The 18,401-nt window shown below is 29.7% G+C and overlaps 1 protein-coding gene across 1 annotated transcript; it reads right to left on the bottom strand.

Moving 5' to 3' along the window:
- Window positions 1-15,603: 15,603 nt before the first annotated feature.
- On the bottom strand, window positions 15,604-17,896 carry LOC105123478 (transcription factor MYB113-like). Its single transcript, XM_011023093.1, has 3 exons — window positions 17,698-17,896; window positions 17,339-17,468; window positions 15,604-16,229 (listed from the first exon to the last, which is right to left on the bottom strand). Exons 1-3 carry the CDS (start codon window positions 17,813-17,815, stop codon window positions 15,671-15,673), a joined length of 807 nt encoding a protein of 268 aa, XP_011021395.1. The 5' UTR covers window positions 17,816-17,896; the 3' UTR covers window positions 15,604-15,670.
- Window positions 17,897-18,401: the final 505 nt, after the last annotated feature.

The raw sequence follows: 18,401 nt of genomic DNA, 5'->3' as shown, positions 1-18,401 counted from the left end.
TATCTTGTATTATTAGATATATTATTATAAAATATGCTTTGGTTAAGGAGTTATTGATACTTCAAGTGCAAAATGATGATATAAAACCATGATAAAAATGCACTTTTAAGTACTAATCATATTATTAAAGATATAATGTTTGAAAATAATAACATGTTAAGTATTAAGTATTATACTAACTAAATAAAAGATTTTAATTCATCTTAGTTAAATATCAAATAATTATATATTTGTTAGAATTTTATTTCTGAAAAATATCTTTCTCTCGTAGTATTTTTGGGTACAAGTCGTCTAAGATGAGAGAATATTGATAAATTCCCACATGAAGGCACTTTCCCCACCATCATCATACCTTGAAACATGATTAATTCTTGTTCTTAATTAAGGCTCGAAATAATATGAGATACATGTTGAGATGTCTTCAACAATATAGGCATCACCTATCGGTGCCTCAACATATGCCTTGTTTTTTTTTTTTTTTTACTTTTCTCTTATGGTTGAAAACGTATTTATATGAAATTAAATGAATGTTTTGAAATATACAAAGAAAGAAAATAAAAATTTAATTATGATACATGCGTGATCCCTAACCTCTAAAATAGATACATCCATCTATATTGGATTAGACCTCAAATGATGAATGTATATATAGGTAAATACTCTATCATGTCAAAAAACAATGAAATGAATAAATAGTGTTTGAGATTATAGTAGAGGTTGCTTTTCAAAATAATTTTTGCTTGTAAATACTTCAAAATAATGCTTTTGTTATTTTTAAACTTTATGTTTAAAATCAACACATCAAAATGAATTAAAATCATAAAAAAAATAATTTGAAGTAAAAAATATCCAAAAACTTTCAAAAGCGGTTTTTGAATGCAAAAACAAAAATACTCTAAATCGAAAAGAATTGCACTTATTCAAAAGGACAAAGGACAAAAAAAAATAAGAAAAAAGACAAATTTTCACTGAAAGGGTTAAATTGAAGTAAAAATAGCTCAAAAAAATAGAAATTGAGTACCAAATTGAAAACAATAACACAAAATAAAACATTAAAAACAGAAGGACCAAAACACAAAATACCAAAAACATCAAATATCAATTTGCATATTTTGTAGGAGGAAAGAGAAAAGAAAGGGAAAAAAAAGTCTAACGACAACCAACCCCTACTAGATGAAAAACAACACAACAATGTATTTAACGCCATGATAAAAGGATAGTTTTAACCATTGAGACACACTACAGGTGCCATTCAAAGTACATAGCATCTCTCATGTGCTTCTGCGCGTAAGACATGCGCCAACAACTTTTTAAAATTAAATATTATTTTATTAGGATTAATTACAAAAATGCCCTTGATAAAAAAAGAAAAATAACAAAAAAACCCTCCTTGTAAAGACATAAACAACCCTTGACCGAGTATTGTTGACTTAAATGACATTTTAATAATATACTTGTACCCTAAAATTTTAAAAAACTAATAATATCCTTGGACAAAGACTTATAATTTTTTATTCCAAGATTATTTTAGTAATTTTATTGTTCATAAAAAGAACAAGTCTCTAATACCCTCCTAATCAAGGCAAAATGTTACTACATCGAGGGGCAAAACAATAATTTTAGTATTGTAATCCAAAGTAAAAAAATTGTCACTTGCCCCCTTTTAATTTGTTTTTGTATATACGATTATATTATCTACTTTGAACCATTTTGTAATATAAATGTTTCATAAATGATACTATATTGATGTGATCATGAATTTTAGTTTCAACAATACTAAACATTTCCACATCTTTCATGATATCCCCAAAAAAATATTACTTGATGTTTTCAATAGTCCTTTTATTTTTCATTCTTGAATGGTTGATTGCTTAATAACATTTTGCTATCATATCCATAAACTAGATAGATAGGATGAAGCGTGAATATAATCCATGAAGTAGCCCGTAGGTGTTTGATCATGAAGATGGCGTAAACAAACCTTTACAAAATATCCGACGACTGAATGGAGTTTAAATCTTTTAAGGATGTTTTATAGGTATTTTTTAAGGGTATTTTATAGGTATTTTATATGTATTTTTAAATTTGTACGTCTTTTAACAAACAAATTATAGACTGGGAAAATTAAATTGACGCCATAGTAACTGCAAATTAAAATTGTTTCATTATCATGAGTTAAATACGTCGCTTTCATGCCATCATAGACTGGGCAATCAAAAAGCTGTACGTATTTTAACAAACAAATTAAAGGCTGACATGTCCTAGCTTTTTAAATTTAGATAAGGGGAGTCATTCAAGCTATGCCCACGCGTTTAGGCTTTTTTGACGTTTTATTTTTTTAATGCTTTTTGTTTCTTGCAATTTTATATTTTATTGGATTTTTTATTCTGGGAAGAATATGATTTAAGTTTTGCTTAGTTCATGGATAAGATGTCATTACTTTTTTTTTTTCTCAATATGTTTTTTTTATTATAATTTATTAAATAAAATATCGGTTTCAAAAAATAATTTTATTTTATGTAATTAATTTTATTATTCATGTTTTATATCAAATATCTACAACTATATTTATCTCTAAAATTTTTAATTTAAGTTTTTATTAAAAATTATTTTTTATTTTTATTTTTTTATATAAAATTATAATATTTTTTTAAAATATATATAATCTTGAGATCAAATATCTTAATTAATTTCAAACTTTTTATTTTTTCAGCATAGTTATCTTAACAATTCTTTTTATGGTTTATAGGCATAAATAATATTTTGATTAAATAAAAAATTTATTTTAAAAAATAAAATTATTAAATATAATTAAATACATACTTCGTGCTGTTAAATACAATTGAATACAATCAGACCCCTGGAAAAAAAAAGTCAAATAACTAGTAGTGTTTCATATAAGGTGTGGTAATTGTGTGGTTAATATAAATTGTACTACAAATTGGAACCTTCAATGATGTCATGAGTCATTAGCATTTTATCATCTCGTGCCAGCCTGATCAGCTCGGGCAAAAAAGCTACAATTATTTGGGGGCAGTTGGTGGTGTTTAATTTCCAAAGGAAAAGGACAATATCTCTTGTCTAGTCTAAAGTTTTATTTTCATCTTTAAGCGGTAGCTTACTTCAAAAGGTACAATTGATGATTCCAGCGTGAGCCCAGACAAACTTTCTAATCTATTAAAATCCATTTAGGGTTGAATGAAAATTAATATAAAAAACTCTTTATTTTACGAATAATAATAATAATAATAATAATAATAATAATGTATTAGTGTGATAACAAACATTACGGCAATACGAGCTAAAGTCCTTCAAGCCTTTGTTGATCTATTTCTGTATCGATTAGGCTCCGAAGGTCTGCATCAAAAGAAATGTCACCCCAACAATTTTGTCCTCGGTCAGAGAACACGTCCCCAGTCATTATCCCTCCCGGAGGTTGTCCTCTACAAAAAGATTACTGTTGATAGGCTCTTGGTTAGCTGCTGAACCAGAACCCAGACAGCTGTTTTGACAACTGTTGCTGTACGTTAGATTAATTTTCGTGCCATCTAACAGGCTTTCCCACCACGTCCTTTCAACTTCATCTGTATCGGAAGGTGGAAATGCTATGGTAGAATATGGCTTGCAAAGATCGTCCCCATATTGAAAACCAACATTAATAAATGGAGTTCCTTTTCCAGCTCTTAACCAACATAAATTTTTGAAGTTCCGAGGTCGAAGCTTTATTATGTTGTCTTTTGTTATTGATTTTGGTTCTGGTTCTGTTTGAGCTTCTCTAGTGCTAGAAACCAACTTCTTACGCAGGTTTGTGTTCCAATAATTCTTGACATCATTTGCTGTTCTTCATGGAACTCTACCAGCAATCAATGACCAACTGTGTAACAAAAAATAATAAATTTTCCGTAGAGTTAGTTAAGGCTTCGATCTACTTCTTCCTTTCAAAACAAAACTGAAGAGGCACGGGTAACAGAGTGTGAGGCGGGCAAATAGACGGAAGACACTCGTCAGGACCTCCTATGGAGACGTCAAGGCTTGTTTAATAGCATGGAAATTCTCCAAACAAAAAAAAAATAGTATTAAGATTTTGCTTAGTAATTTAATCTGTACTTCTCAGCATGTCAAAGGGGAAAGGAACTATTTAGAAGATGAACTAACAAAGCAAGGTGTGCACAGACAGCATGCCCTTTCTGCTTGGCTTTCAGCTTTGTAATTCTGTAATTTCGTGGAGCCAGTTTCTTGTCGCCGTCAGCTTTCTTTAAAAAAACGAGTAAGGCTTCCACCAGTTCAAGTTTTCCTCATAAATTTTCACTAAATATGAGACAGTACATGCACCTTTTCCTCCTCCTAATGAGCTTACATTAATCACGTGAAGAACATTTGCATGTTGACCACTGACTCTAAAATATCACATATATGATGTACTTTTCTCAGCTCAATTTAGTAGTTTCTAACTACAGCGACGTGCACGTTTTGTAACCACATGCGGTTTTACTTCTGAAGGTGTCTGGTTCAAAATTCAAATTATCCCACACACTATCCTAGAAGTACTGACCCAGTGGATTTACTTGACAGAAGGAAAATTTCAGCAGGCATCATTCCTTTTGTTAGCTTATGGTATTTTTGGGGAGTTTGGCTTTCAAGAAACAGGTTGATTTTTGATAATCTGGTGCCAGATTGGGACATGACTTCCAAATTAACTCTACATCGCCTGGCATTGTGGTTGTGATCCGGCAAGGTTTTTATGTTGGACAAACTATTTTTATCAGATACGGATATAAAAGTTCAGTTTCTGGTAGCGTAGATCTTATATGGGATTTTGTACTTATAAATCTTATGTTTTTTTATCCCCTAGTTTTTTTCATTATTCGATTATTATAAGAAAGAAAAGATACATGTTTTTTTCATAATAAAAGTAAAAAAAAATATAGAATTAATATATTACATAGGTTTTTAATAAATATACACTTATATAATTCAATTAAGATCTATAGTTGTCTTCGTGTGTGTGGACTTTTAAGCATGCTGAAACACATGCCAAAACGTTCCTTAGGTAACTTCTCCATCGAATAGGGACATGATGGGTGACAGACGGAGTAATGTCATGAAAACTTTGTATTTTCCAAATATAGCTCTTCCTGCGTAAGTGCAAGTTGTATACATGGGACCATTTAGGCCCTTATTTGGGTGCCATTATTGAGTGCTCGTATCATCACTGTAAATCTGTCATGGTGAGTTTTAACTGTGGGATTTTTGTAATTATTTTCATATAGTTTTATGCCAGGAATCCATCATAGACAGATAAATCTCAACTCTAATGAGAATTTTATTAGTTAATATGGAGTAATTGTGAGAGAGGTGACTTAAATCTGAAATTATTAATATTAATATTTTCTCAGTAAATACTGAACAAAACCCAACAGAACTTTTTTTAAAACATGTTAGGGCTTCTTTTTTTTTTTTTTTTTAGGTGTCGGTCAATTATAAATCAATTCAAAGATCCTCTTGTATGAACTTTTTGTTGAGGGTGGAAACACGAAGAGGACAATTCATCAGAGATGCAGATAGCGTTTAGTTGCCTAAGTGGAAGGCAACCAAACACACCAGCAAGTTGTAGTTTTTTTTTCTTTTTTTTTCAGTTTTGTGTGTGGTTGAAGATGATGCCACGGGACCATATGAATGGAAGCACTTGGAATTAATTTATAGGGTTTTAAAAGTATGATAATGGTTTTTTGTTTCTAGTTTTTTTGTTTTTAAATATATTAAAATAATATTTTTTTATTTTATAAAAATATTTTTAATGTTAATATACCAAAAATAATATAAAAACATTATAAAAACTCAATTTTTTAAAAATATTTTAAAAATATAAAAACAAACATATAATTGCTTCCTTCATAATTTGTTTTATGTTAAAAACAAAGTGGTGCGGTGTGTGGTGTAGAATCAACCAAACCCTACAGCCTACAGCCTTTTTTTTTTTTCTTTTTTTTTGTGTTCCTTCGTGTTGTCACTCATAAATCAAATCGAACTTTCTCTTGTCTGTCTTTTCTGTCGAGTGTGGCAACACGAACAGGACCAACGTCCGAAATTCAGTGACGGAGATGGCTGTGTCCAGTGGCAGTAATAGTCGTCCCTACCAGAATTGCTGTTGCTAAAAATATCTCCTCCTACTATTTTGCAGTGATAATTAGAGGATTTTAGAAAACATTTATTAAAAAAAATAGTTTTGTTTAAATTAATCATTCTTAATTTCTTTCTCTTTAGAGATTTTCCATCTCAAAATTCGAAGTAAGTTTAGTATAAAACAGCTTTGGGCCACTCATTTATTAAATCAACATAGGTCAAAAATCTTTATTCTTTTAAAAATTTTATTGAGTATGTTTAAAAATGTGATTATAATTATTTTTTAAAATATTTTTTATTCTAAAATATATTAAAATAATATTTAAAAAAAAATCAATGCATCAAAATAATTTAAAATATTAAAAAATATTAAAAAATATTTTTAATAAAAATAAATATTTTAAAAACACAAGCTGGTTCTCATTTCTAAATGCTCTTTGTATCATATGCTAGTAGCATCGGCTGATAGCGGGCTTGATTTATTTATAATCTTACAGCTTCTATTTTTTATATTTTCTTTTCCTCTACTTCTGTTTCTTTGTTAATTTATATTTAAGAAATTGTGAAAATAAATCAACATCTTTTTATTTCTCCTCTTTTATACTTCTTTTATCTCTCCATTTTTATGATCCTTTACTTTGATTAATTTTTCATTTTGTGATTCACAATCATTTAATTACACAAAAAAATATTCATGATTTTTTATGGACGTTAACAAAACTTAAGACTTTGGATAAATCTATTCAAGTGATGCGATTATTAATCTCTCTCTGTTTTTCTTTTTCTATTTCTTTTTAAGAGGAGATTCTTATTTTCATATTAAATATATTCAATTACAATAATTTATTGACTCTAAAATACATAGTTTCGATTTAATTGTTTATATCAAGAGTAAATAAGATTAATAAATTATTTTAATTATTCGGTAACGATCTACATTTTGTAAATTGGTGGTTATTGCATGGCTTGACTTTGTCAAAGCAAATAAATCCTTTTAGCCGACGTGAAGACCAGGCACACAGGCCTCCTTAAGCCCATGTGCTGGGCTTTTCCAACAACCCAATGGCTTTTTACTTTGGGTTTTGCTTTTCGGCTCCCTCTCATATTTTAACTTTACATGTTTTTGTTAAATAAACTATTAGAAAAACTTTTTTTTTTCAAGAGATATAATATTTTTTTTAGATGGGACAGAGCTTTCAGAGGGTAATGAATTTCTCAAAAATATATCAATTAAAAAAATTTTAAAATCAATTTCTCATTTACTTATTATTTATTTAAATCATGTTACTGCTTCATATTAAAAAGTTAAAGAGTTAAATTAGAAATTAATTTTTAACAAAGTTTAACCCTAAAAATAATTAAAATCCACTTTTAATTTGATCTTAAGTATGCTTATTTACTATGTTTTAAACTCAATTTTCAAACACCTTTTGAGTTATTGTCTAGTGTTTAAGGGTTTCATGGCATTTGGTGTTTAACGTAATAAAATTCTTTAATCACTATTAATTTATAAATATATTAAGCTAAGAAGATTCCATACTAATCAGAGGTTATTGTTAAACCAACTAATTATATTTAAATACCAAAAAAAAATCATTTTAAAACTTAATTCACATATAAAAAATTTAATAAATTCTTATGAATACACTTAATGGATATAAAAATATATCTTTAAAATATTAGAGAAAAAATATAATTTTGGTTAATTTTTTATTATTGAAGAAAAATATATTTTATTCATCTTAACACCTCAAAAGCTCAGGTTTATATATATATATTAAATGACAATAAATTTTAATGTCATGACCTACTAATCATTATGATTCGAAAAGTCAGAACATGCTTTCAAAATATTAACAAGCTCACATGCTCTTCTTTTTTCTTTTTATTTACATCCTCACATTTGTTAAGCCGCACCAGGTCGCACAACATGTTTTTTTGCCTGCATCGATCTGCGTCCCCTTCAACAATTCAATCATATCACACTTCTAATATCTAGACAACAAGAAACGCAATAATTACCCGAAATTATGATGGTTCTATTTCTAATATCTAGACAACAATAATTACCCGAAATTATGATGGTTCTATTTGCCCTTTCACGTGTTCAAGACAATAATGTCGGATATGGAAGCAAGGTCCACAAATTGCGTCCCGCCTCTATGATTACACTTGCGGTAAGTTAGTATTTTTAAAAAATATATTTTTTTGTAAATTAACAGATGTAAAAATACAATTTGGAATCCAACACAGTTGAAAAAGTTACAAATATCATCTATGTAAATTAACATATGTAAAAATGATATATGTTATTATACATATCATTTACAACACCTGAATCATAAATATTTAGAAGGTATTTACAACATTTCTAACACAAATATCTTGAAATAGTATATTTTTCTATTAATATATAATTCACATAACCATCACATAACATATTCAATTATAAATAACAATGGTAGATTGACAAGTAACATGATATAATATTTTATTAAAAATTAAATTAAATATATATTTATTTATAATTTTCATAACATATATTAGCATGTAACTATATCTAATAAATTACCTTGCTTGTAAAATGATCTCGAGCACTCATGGACTAACGTGAAGCATCATTCAAACTCGTCTAACTTGAGGATGAGTCTATAATATCCTTATAAGTATGAAAAAAACCAATATCATCTCAGTTTATAGACAAGCCTGAGATGCTTGTGGATGAACCAGCATTTTCAACAATCTCACAATAAGAAATCTCATCTTTTATTAATATTGTTTCAAGACACTCAATCATTTTAGCCTCTTAAGTCCACCATTACATAAATTAAGTATGTGATTGGCCATAATACATCTCATCAACATTTTCATGGATAATCCTTGCTATTTTCCGAGCTTCCCGTACCAAATAATTAATTTATATACATACATTAACAATCAATTAATAATTATCATCCATAATAAAATTAATCTAGTATTTAATAAATATAAAACAATCTTGTAACCTATTTTTCGGTCCTCACATAAATAATAATAAAAATAAAAATATATAATAATAATAAAATGGGTTATTTATGAATTTCTGCTTTTTATAGTCATGAATATAGATTTAATCCAAGAGAAAACTGATGCTTAAAAATTATCATACTATGGCTAATAATTCAGTAATTGAAGAACAATTTTAGTTTTGGAATGATGATTTGATTTACCAGCTAGTTGGCATATATTCATTTAATGTTTTAGATTTGGAATGATGATTTGATTTACCAAACTAGCTGTCGTATATTTGTTTAATGCAGGAAGAAATGAATAATTTTGCAGTTATAACAAACAAAAATCTTATGTGAAGAACAATTTTAGTGGAATATGAATGGATTAATGGAAGAAACATGACAAAACAATGAACAACTTGAATAAGCAGTTTAAGGCTAGATAATGCTTAAAGTTGTTTGGTAACAAAATAGTCTAGGACTTATAAAAAAAAAAAAAAAAAAGCATGATATAAAGCCCAAAAAGTGTCTCATGCCTATAAAATCAATTGTAAAATATAACCCAAAACAAGCTTATAACATCTCAGGCCTAATGGTGTGTGTGCACGATAAATACCTTGTAAAACCATGTCAGCATGCAGGTTGAAGTGCGTCTCGGTTACATCAAGCAAAGCTTGCCGTGACTGTGTGGACCATGAAGATTTTGGAGTTACTTTGTTAGCCCAAGTGTCAGTAAAGTGTGCATGACACCTTTAAACATTGAGCTGACATGCCATGGACTGCCCTGGCCGTGACCCTCCCATATTTTTAGGGTGTGTTTGAATGTTTTTTTTTTAATTTAAATAAATATTTAAATTTTTTTATATATTTTTAAGTTATTTTAATATATTTATATCAAAAATAATTTTTAAAAATTAAAAAACTTTATTTTTGGATGTGATATATGTGGACCAAAACCATGGTTGGAGTGGATGCTTAACAAGTCTTGGATTAAAATTGACACGCCTCCTATACCATGCCATGTGTTTTCTTATAGACTGTTAGGAGCCTTCGCGACATTATGGAGCGTCGGTTTGAGTACTATTGCCAAAATCCTACACAAAGATAGTCATTAACTCGGTGGTATGTCGTAGGGGTGTATGTTATATCATTTTAATATGTTAATGTTAAAAATTAATTTTAAAATATAAAAATTAATTTTATATATTTATAAATAAAAAATATTTTAAAAAATAATTACTACTACATTACCAAACAAAGTCTAAATATAAAAAGTAAAAAATAAATAGATAATATTTAAGAATAGATATGATCTCCTTATCATTAGGTTTGCTAGAAGCTTACTTATAAGTTATGGAATGTCTCAGCCAACTTCTTCCTAATAACTAAGTATTTAACCTGCAGATTGAAAATAACTTTTGTGAAGAAACTCATGAGTAAGAATATGACTATAAAAATTTATATATGAAAGAGGATCCATGAAATTATATAATGTAAGAATTGGACGAAGACGTAAGTGTTTGCTTAAAAGTACAACAAACACAGTATAAGATTTGACAATCAACAACAAGATATAATGCATTCATTGAAAGAGAAGAAAGAAGTGCAATAAGTTAATCTTATTGTTTCCAATTAAAAAAAAAAAAGGATTAACCTAAAGAGAAGAGCCATTTATAGTAGCCATATGAGGAGGAGGACATAATAAAGAGCTATAAACAAAATGAAAAACACCTTATCCAAGAGGATACAACTTTATCTGCATTCGTCAATAAAAATAATTGGTGTTCATATATAATATCCCACATCAGCAAGTGAGGGAGTGGTAGTTGGCCTTATTAAGAGTATTGGTTACCAACTTGTCATATGCATTTTAGGATTTCAGGCTCATAAGTGAGCTTGCATCACCAGGAACAAAATCGTGAGGGCGGTAAGGCCCAAAGTAGACAATATATGGCAGGTTGAGCATGACTGTTACATTTGGTATCAGAGCCGACCTCACTAGCTGTCTAGTTATGCCGATGAGGTCATTGAGCTCCTTAAGGGGATGGATTGTAATATCCCACATCGACGGGTGAAGAAGTGGTAGCTGACCTTATTAAGAGTGTTGGTTGTCAACTTATCATATGCGTTTTAGGATGTCAGACTTAGAAGTGAGCTTGTGTCTTAAGAAATAAAACCGTGAAGGCAGTAAGGCCTAGAGCGGATAATATATGACAGAGTGAGCTGAGCTGTTACATTATAAGCTTCAAAAAGATAACGTACTGGTGTTGGAAAGAAGGGCAATCATCACAATTGGAAAAAGGAATAATCATTTCAATTAAAGGCTTATTTTGATTCAATTTTGTTATTAAATAATTTAGGACTTTCAAGCATCAATAACATGTTTTTGTGGGTTTTAATTTTAGAATTTTAATTTTGAACTGAAACTTAAAACAAAAATCATAACATTTGAGTAATAATCAAAGCAAAATAACACTTGAGTCTTGATTTGTACTTGAATACGATTAAAATCTTGCATTTTATTGCTTGAAATCTAGTATGGTTTGATGTTCATATTGTTGAGTTTATATTTAAATGTTCATTCTTTTTTGCTTGATATGTTTTTCTTGAGGAATTTTTAATTTTTTTTCTTATATTGAATTTGTTTTGGTTTTTGGTCCCTGTTTTGGTTTTTTAAGTCAACCTAATTTGAATAACCTAGTTGAGTCAAAATTGGATCAATATTTATGCCCTATTTGGTTTGCTTTTTCTTTCTTTTCAATATTTCTTTAATTTAAAGGTATGTGTGACAAACACTCTTTAGGCTTGTTTTGAGTAGTTTTTATGTCAAGAAAAATTGCTTCTTTTTTGTTTTTTTGCCAAATGTGGCCTTACAAAAATACAAAATAAATAAATAATAATTAATAATAAAAGAAAAAAATATCTTTTTGCATGCTGTATATAGCCAAGTTTCTTAAAAATAAAAATTATATTTTTCTTAAAAAATAAAATAAATGGCTTGTTTTAGTATTTTTATGCAAAATTCAAAAAAAAAATTATTTGCATGCATTTTAGATTTAATAACTAGTTTACTGAATCCATAAGAATTTAACCAATATTTCAATAACTCATAAAAATTTTAATTCATGAGAATTAATGGTCAATATTCTGGTATAAATGTTGTACCTAGAAATATGCTAGTATTTAAATGTCAGGAATTAATCGGAAAATTCTCAGAATTATTCTCAATATTTATCAATTTTAATTAAGAGTATTTTTTACCACAACACACGAGTTACGTAAAATCCTTCTGCCTTTCAGGATAAGTGAATCCTATTAAGGCACCTACATATATTCTCTTCATAAGAATTTATTTGGGCACACAAACCCATAATAAATTTAAAAAGCCAGATTTATTCACACAAATAAATTTTCACCCCAAGCTATAGATAGAGCATCAGTTAGAAATCCATCAAAACTTTTAAACCAAATTCAAACCATACAATGCAGCTTACCTCAGGTAGGACACGCTAGGAATGTTAATATCTTTCTTAGCCACAACCAGTCCACTACCCTTAGAATCTTTGACAAAACTAATATACTCAGGTTTTCTAGTGACCTTAAACTAAACAACTAGGTGGCAACTCCCACGCTCTCTTGACGTTGTGCGTCCACGTGCAACATTTGCAATCATAACTATATAAGTATCGAGTAATGTCAAGGTGCAATCTTTCATCTTAATCTTATAACTTTTTTTTAACAATTATCCTAAACTCAATATATTGCTTTTTACAGTAGGGATATAATAGATATCTCCAATAAATTAATGACTTTTAGTTTTTAAATTTATGAGAATCATATCTTTTTCTTTGATGGAAACATTTGAATAATCCATGAATATGACATTACCTTTAATTGATTCATCAAACTTCATAAACTTGCCTTTATCTCTATATATGTGATTGCTAACACCATTTTCTAGAGACCATATGTCAATTTTGGCTTGCACTTGTTCATTATGGACTAGTAATAGGGTGGTTTATTTATGGTTATATTACAATAATCCCTGGGCTAACACCATTTTCTAGAGACCATATGTCAATTTTGGCTTGCACTTGTTCATTATGGACTAGTAATAGGGTGGTTTATTTATGGTTATATTACAATAATCCCTGGTATAATGACCTTTCTAGTTGGATTCCTGCAATCCTTGGCATAATGACCAATCTCCTCATAATTATAATATTTAACTCTTTTTTGTCATACCTGGATCTTGGATTGCCACTATTAGATGAATCAGTAAATTAATTTGCTTTATTCTGTTGAACTATTAAGTTTGCTTCAGCCCTTTTCTTTTAAATATGTCTATTTCTTCTCTTTCTTTGCTTTGTTCACTTACTCTACTTCTTTAAGTATATTCTGAACCATCTTGCTTCTTTTTTGCATAGTGTTTTGAAAAAAGTGCTTATGTTCCTACATCTTTTTAAATGTCATTGACTATTTCTACATAGGCTTGTAGTTTTTCCATGAGTCTTTGAATTGTAGTTTTTCTTTTATCGCGACCACCACTTAATGAGACTTGTTTTTATATAGCAAGTGTAAAATCTTTTCTACCAAACATATTTCCTCCATCTTCACTCCATCTCTCTTTATTTTATTGTATATAACCAATACTTTAACAAAATAATCTGAAATACTCTATGATTCAAGCATATGTAACTTTTCAAAGTCACCTTGTAACTTTTGTAGGCATACCTTTGTGACATTATTAGCTCATTGGTTTGATTTTTGTAAAAATTTTCATACTTACTTGGCGGTTGTTGCATTAGTTATTATCTCAAAAGTAATATCATCTAGATATTGGTGGATAATTGTGAGTACTTGTTAATCCTTTATTCGTTTGTGCCTTTTGCACGACTTTTTTTAGGATGAAGTCAATGTTTTTCTTCTATAGACTCCTCAAAGCCTTCTTCAATTATTTCTCGCACATCTTAGGAACCTAGCAAAGCTTTCACACTAACACACCAAATTTCATAATTTTCTTTTATCAAACGAGTACATTAAAGTAGAAAGTTTGTATTGGCCATGTCAAACAATAAAAAACAAGCTTTGATACTTCTTATTGAAAGAAAAACATATTTATGATAAGTGTTTATAAACTACAAAACTTACAGAGCAAGAAAAAGATTTGGGAGGAAGATAATCTTACTGTTTATAGCCCTTAAATCCTAGACAAATAATGAATTAAACTATTCAAAAAAAATTCTAATTTAAACAGTTAATATATTATGCTGCCTTAATAGCTAACCTTTTATTAACCGGTTAATCAATTTATTTAATTCAAGCAATCAAATAATTTCTTTATTTTCCAAAATAACCAAAATCTACTTTACTTTGAACAATCATAACTTCCATTGATGCTGAATGTTGGATATGCCTCCAATTTAATTGAACACTTCAACGCCTCCCTTGCGCAAATTGTCTTTCTATGTATATTTAATATCTTCTTTCCTATTTCTTTATTAAATATCATCACGAACATGTTTTCCATTGCAGGCTTTTCAAATGCAAATTACAGTGTCATAGAGATGGGACGCAGAAAAACGAGAATATGTCTAGGATACTGAATGCAATACATGGGAAACAAAAGGATCGGTGGAGGATCTTAACCTACCGGTGCCTGATTATAGGATAAGATTGGAGAATAATAGTCACTGTAAAATGTATTAGTTTTACTAAGAACATTTCATTATATTAGTTTCTGTTCTATTTGTACTCAGAATTTTATTATTATTGTTAAACTAAAATGTATCATTTGTGCCGTGGAGGCTTCTTTTGTTTTTTTTTAAAAAAATTTTATAGATAATATCTGGTCATTATCTCACAACCAAAAAAAAATTATTAAAAAAAATATCATCCAATACTCATTGACGTTTTAAAAAAATAAAAATTTATTTCAAAACTATAAATATATTTATTTTATATTTTTATATTTATCTTTTTAACCAAACTATTTATATCAAATGTGTGTCTTTTCCGATTTGAAACACTAATTAACCATATACAACTATAATCCTTCGGCCAGTATTCAGAACAAAAAAATTTGCTTTTTTTAGTTTTGTTTTCTTGTTAAATTATGTAACTCTAATTATAAACTGTCATACTTCGGTATTCCCTCCCTGCATTACCTAGAGCCCTAGGGGAAGATTTTTTTTTTATCAAAATCAATCTACTTTAACACTATAGACACATAGCATGTCTCAAGTAGATTAGAAAATATAAAAGATGAACCATATGAGCTAGTACAGTACGCTACAAGAGAAGCCATCATTATCATTTTTTCTCTTTGAATTCAATACATATACTATAATTTTTTTATTATATAATTAAATTAAATCATCTTATTATATCCAATATAATATATGGCTTGAGACGTGGAACTTATTTTATTTTTTAAAACATGCTTGAACATTATTTTTTTTATTTTATTTAAAAAAAAAACAAAACACTCTAATCCATATCGGAAGATGGTGCATTTCTAATCGACGAGAAAGCGCGGGCCATCTTTCTAATTTAGGCTAAAGTCCTTCGGGTCCTTGTTGGTATATTTCTGTAACGCTTTGATTCCGAAGGTTTGAATCAAAAGAAATGCCAGCCCAAGAACTTTGTCCTTGTTTACAGAACACATCCCCCATCATTATCCCTCCTGCTGCGTTGTCCTCTACAAAAAGACTTTTGATGGGATCTTGGTTAACTGCTGAACCTGAACCCAGACAACTGTTGTTGTTCGTTAGATTAATTTCTGTGTCATCTAACAGGCTTTCCCACCACATCCTTTCAACTTCATCAGTATCGGAAGGTGGTAATGCAGTGGTAGAATATGGCTGACAAAGATCATCCCCATATTGAGAAGCAACATTAATATATGGAGTACCTTTTCCAGCTCTTAACCAACATAAATTTTTTAAGTTCCGAGGTCGAGGCTTTATTATGTTGTCTTTCGTTATTGATTTTGCTTCTGGTTTTGTTTGAGCATCTTCAGTGCTAGAAACCACCTTCTTACGCAGGTTTGTGTTCCAATAATTCTTTACATCATTCGCTGTTCTTCCTGGAAGTCTACCGGCTATCAATGACCACCTGTGTAACAAAAAGTAATATGTTTTATATACATATATCATGCACCATATGTGAAATTAATTGGGTTAATTATAACTAAATCAAAAAATTTCTCTTTATATAACCTAAATGGCTTCATTACAATATAATTTGTATTATCGACATTTAACAAATCCCTCTTTATATCCAAAAGACTTTAGCTTCCTTGTGATGTGATTTTGAACTCTCCCCTCAGATATATATATACGTATATCATAACTAAGACTTCGATCTCCCATATACTGTACTTTTCAGCGTGCCAATAGAGAAAGGAATTACATGGCAGATGGACTGGCAAAGCAAGGTCTGCACAGAGAGCATGACTTTTCCGCTTGGCTTTGTAATTCTATAATTTCTTAGAGCCACTTTCCTCTTTTCTTCTTCCAATAATATTTCATCACCTTTCATATATAGATATATAGAGAGATAGATAGAGAGATAAAGTTTCCTCTTTAACTTTTTCTCCTCTCCCCCTCTCTTTTTCTCTTTAACTTTTTCTCCTCTCCCCCTCTCTTTTTTCACTTTTCTTTGGTTTTGATATTAGCTGGCGTTGGTGATTTTTCATAAAAAACTGGCAACAGTACCACTTCTTCATCCCTTGTTTTTTTACCTCTTTTCCTCAATAATCTCAGATTGAGTATTTATATTTCAATTGCATGGTTTGCAAGGCTGGTTTCTTAATAGACTTCATCATCATCTCCATCCTATGACTTCTTTTGTGTTGCTCGCAATCTTTATTTTATAACTTTGTATATCTGTTTCCTCATTCTGAGTTATTTTTCTCATTAGATACTTTAGTGAATACTCTGGCTTGTCCAAAAAATAAATTAAAAATTAAAAAATCTAGATTGGTTTCAAAGCCACGCATATAATACCTTTATGTAATCTAGATTGGTTTCAAAGCCACGCATATAATACCTTTATGTCGACTCTTGGGATAGACGAACGATATTTTATTTCTTTTTCATAGCCTATTTTTTAGATTCAAAACCTAAACGTTAAAATTGATGCTAGTAAATATTAACTTAAATAGGGGCCACAATAGTATATATATTAGATATACTATATGATATAAAGACATTTTCACTTGCCTGTTGCCAAGCAACTTGTGTAGCCTGATAATCAAGTCTACTTCGTCCACGGAAAACTGTCCTCTCTTGATATTCGGCTTAAGATAATTCAACCACCTCAATCTACAGCTCTTCCTGCATCTATTCAAGCCTGCAAATGAAAATTAAGAATCAATGAATCCTTTTTCAAAGCGTCCAGCTTGTTGAATATTCTTTGCCTTGTGTAGCTATTCTCAAACACGAGAGACTATATAAACAGGAGAGAATCTCTTGTGATCAGGGAAATACTTACAGACCTCGGACTACTGGATGAGGATAGCCCTCTCCCGTCCCTAGAAACCCACATTGATTTAGAAGCATGAACGAAGTCATTTAGTTACCTGTTTTGGAAGGAACTTGATGCCATCTTCCTTCACCATATTTCTCAACGCCCTTCCTTAGAAGTATATCTTCCTCTTCGGTCCATGCACCTTTTCTTACTCCTAATAAGCTTACCATAGTGCCTCTTACGTAGTCTATGCCCACCTAATTAAGGCTAGCAAGTATGTAAGACATACACACACACACGTGAAGTACATTTGCATGTTGATCACTGACTCCAAGCTACCATATATAGAATACTTTTCTCAGCTCAACGCTGTACTTTCTTTTTTTGGTAATAATCCAGAAATTTTGTAGTTTCTAACTACAGCAACGTGCATGGTTTGTAGCCACAAGGTTTCACTTGATAATTTGCCATACTCTTCATGGCACTGGCCATTCAATAATACATGGTTTGTATTATACAGCAATCGATTAATATATAAAAAAGGGTTGTATGGTTCAAAGGATGGACCGGTTTCTTGCATTCATCAGCTACCAATCCAACAATTCCAAAACGTTAAATTAACGTTTTCCGTCCCTGACTGACCGTCTTTATCCATTTGGTTATAACTGCTCGATAGCTACTAGGAGACAAAATTACATGATCTTTCAAAATTAAAAATCACTGCTCAACTAACACACCACTTTCGGCTACTCTAGTTTTATATATATATATATAAAAAAAAAAAAAAAGGAACTGTGTCCTTACAGCACAGCACTG

Source organism: Populus euphratica, unplaced genomic scaffold (assembly GCF_000495115.2).
Source record: "Populus euphratica unplaced genomic scaffold, PopEup_1.0 scaffold10.1, whole genome shotgun sequence".
Taxonomy (NCBI): Eukaryota; Viridiplantae; Streptophyta; class Magnoliopsida; order Malpighiales; family Salicaceae; genus Populus; species Populus euphratica.
This window is presented reverse-complemented; position numbering and strand designations above follow the sequence as displayed.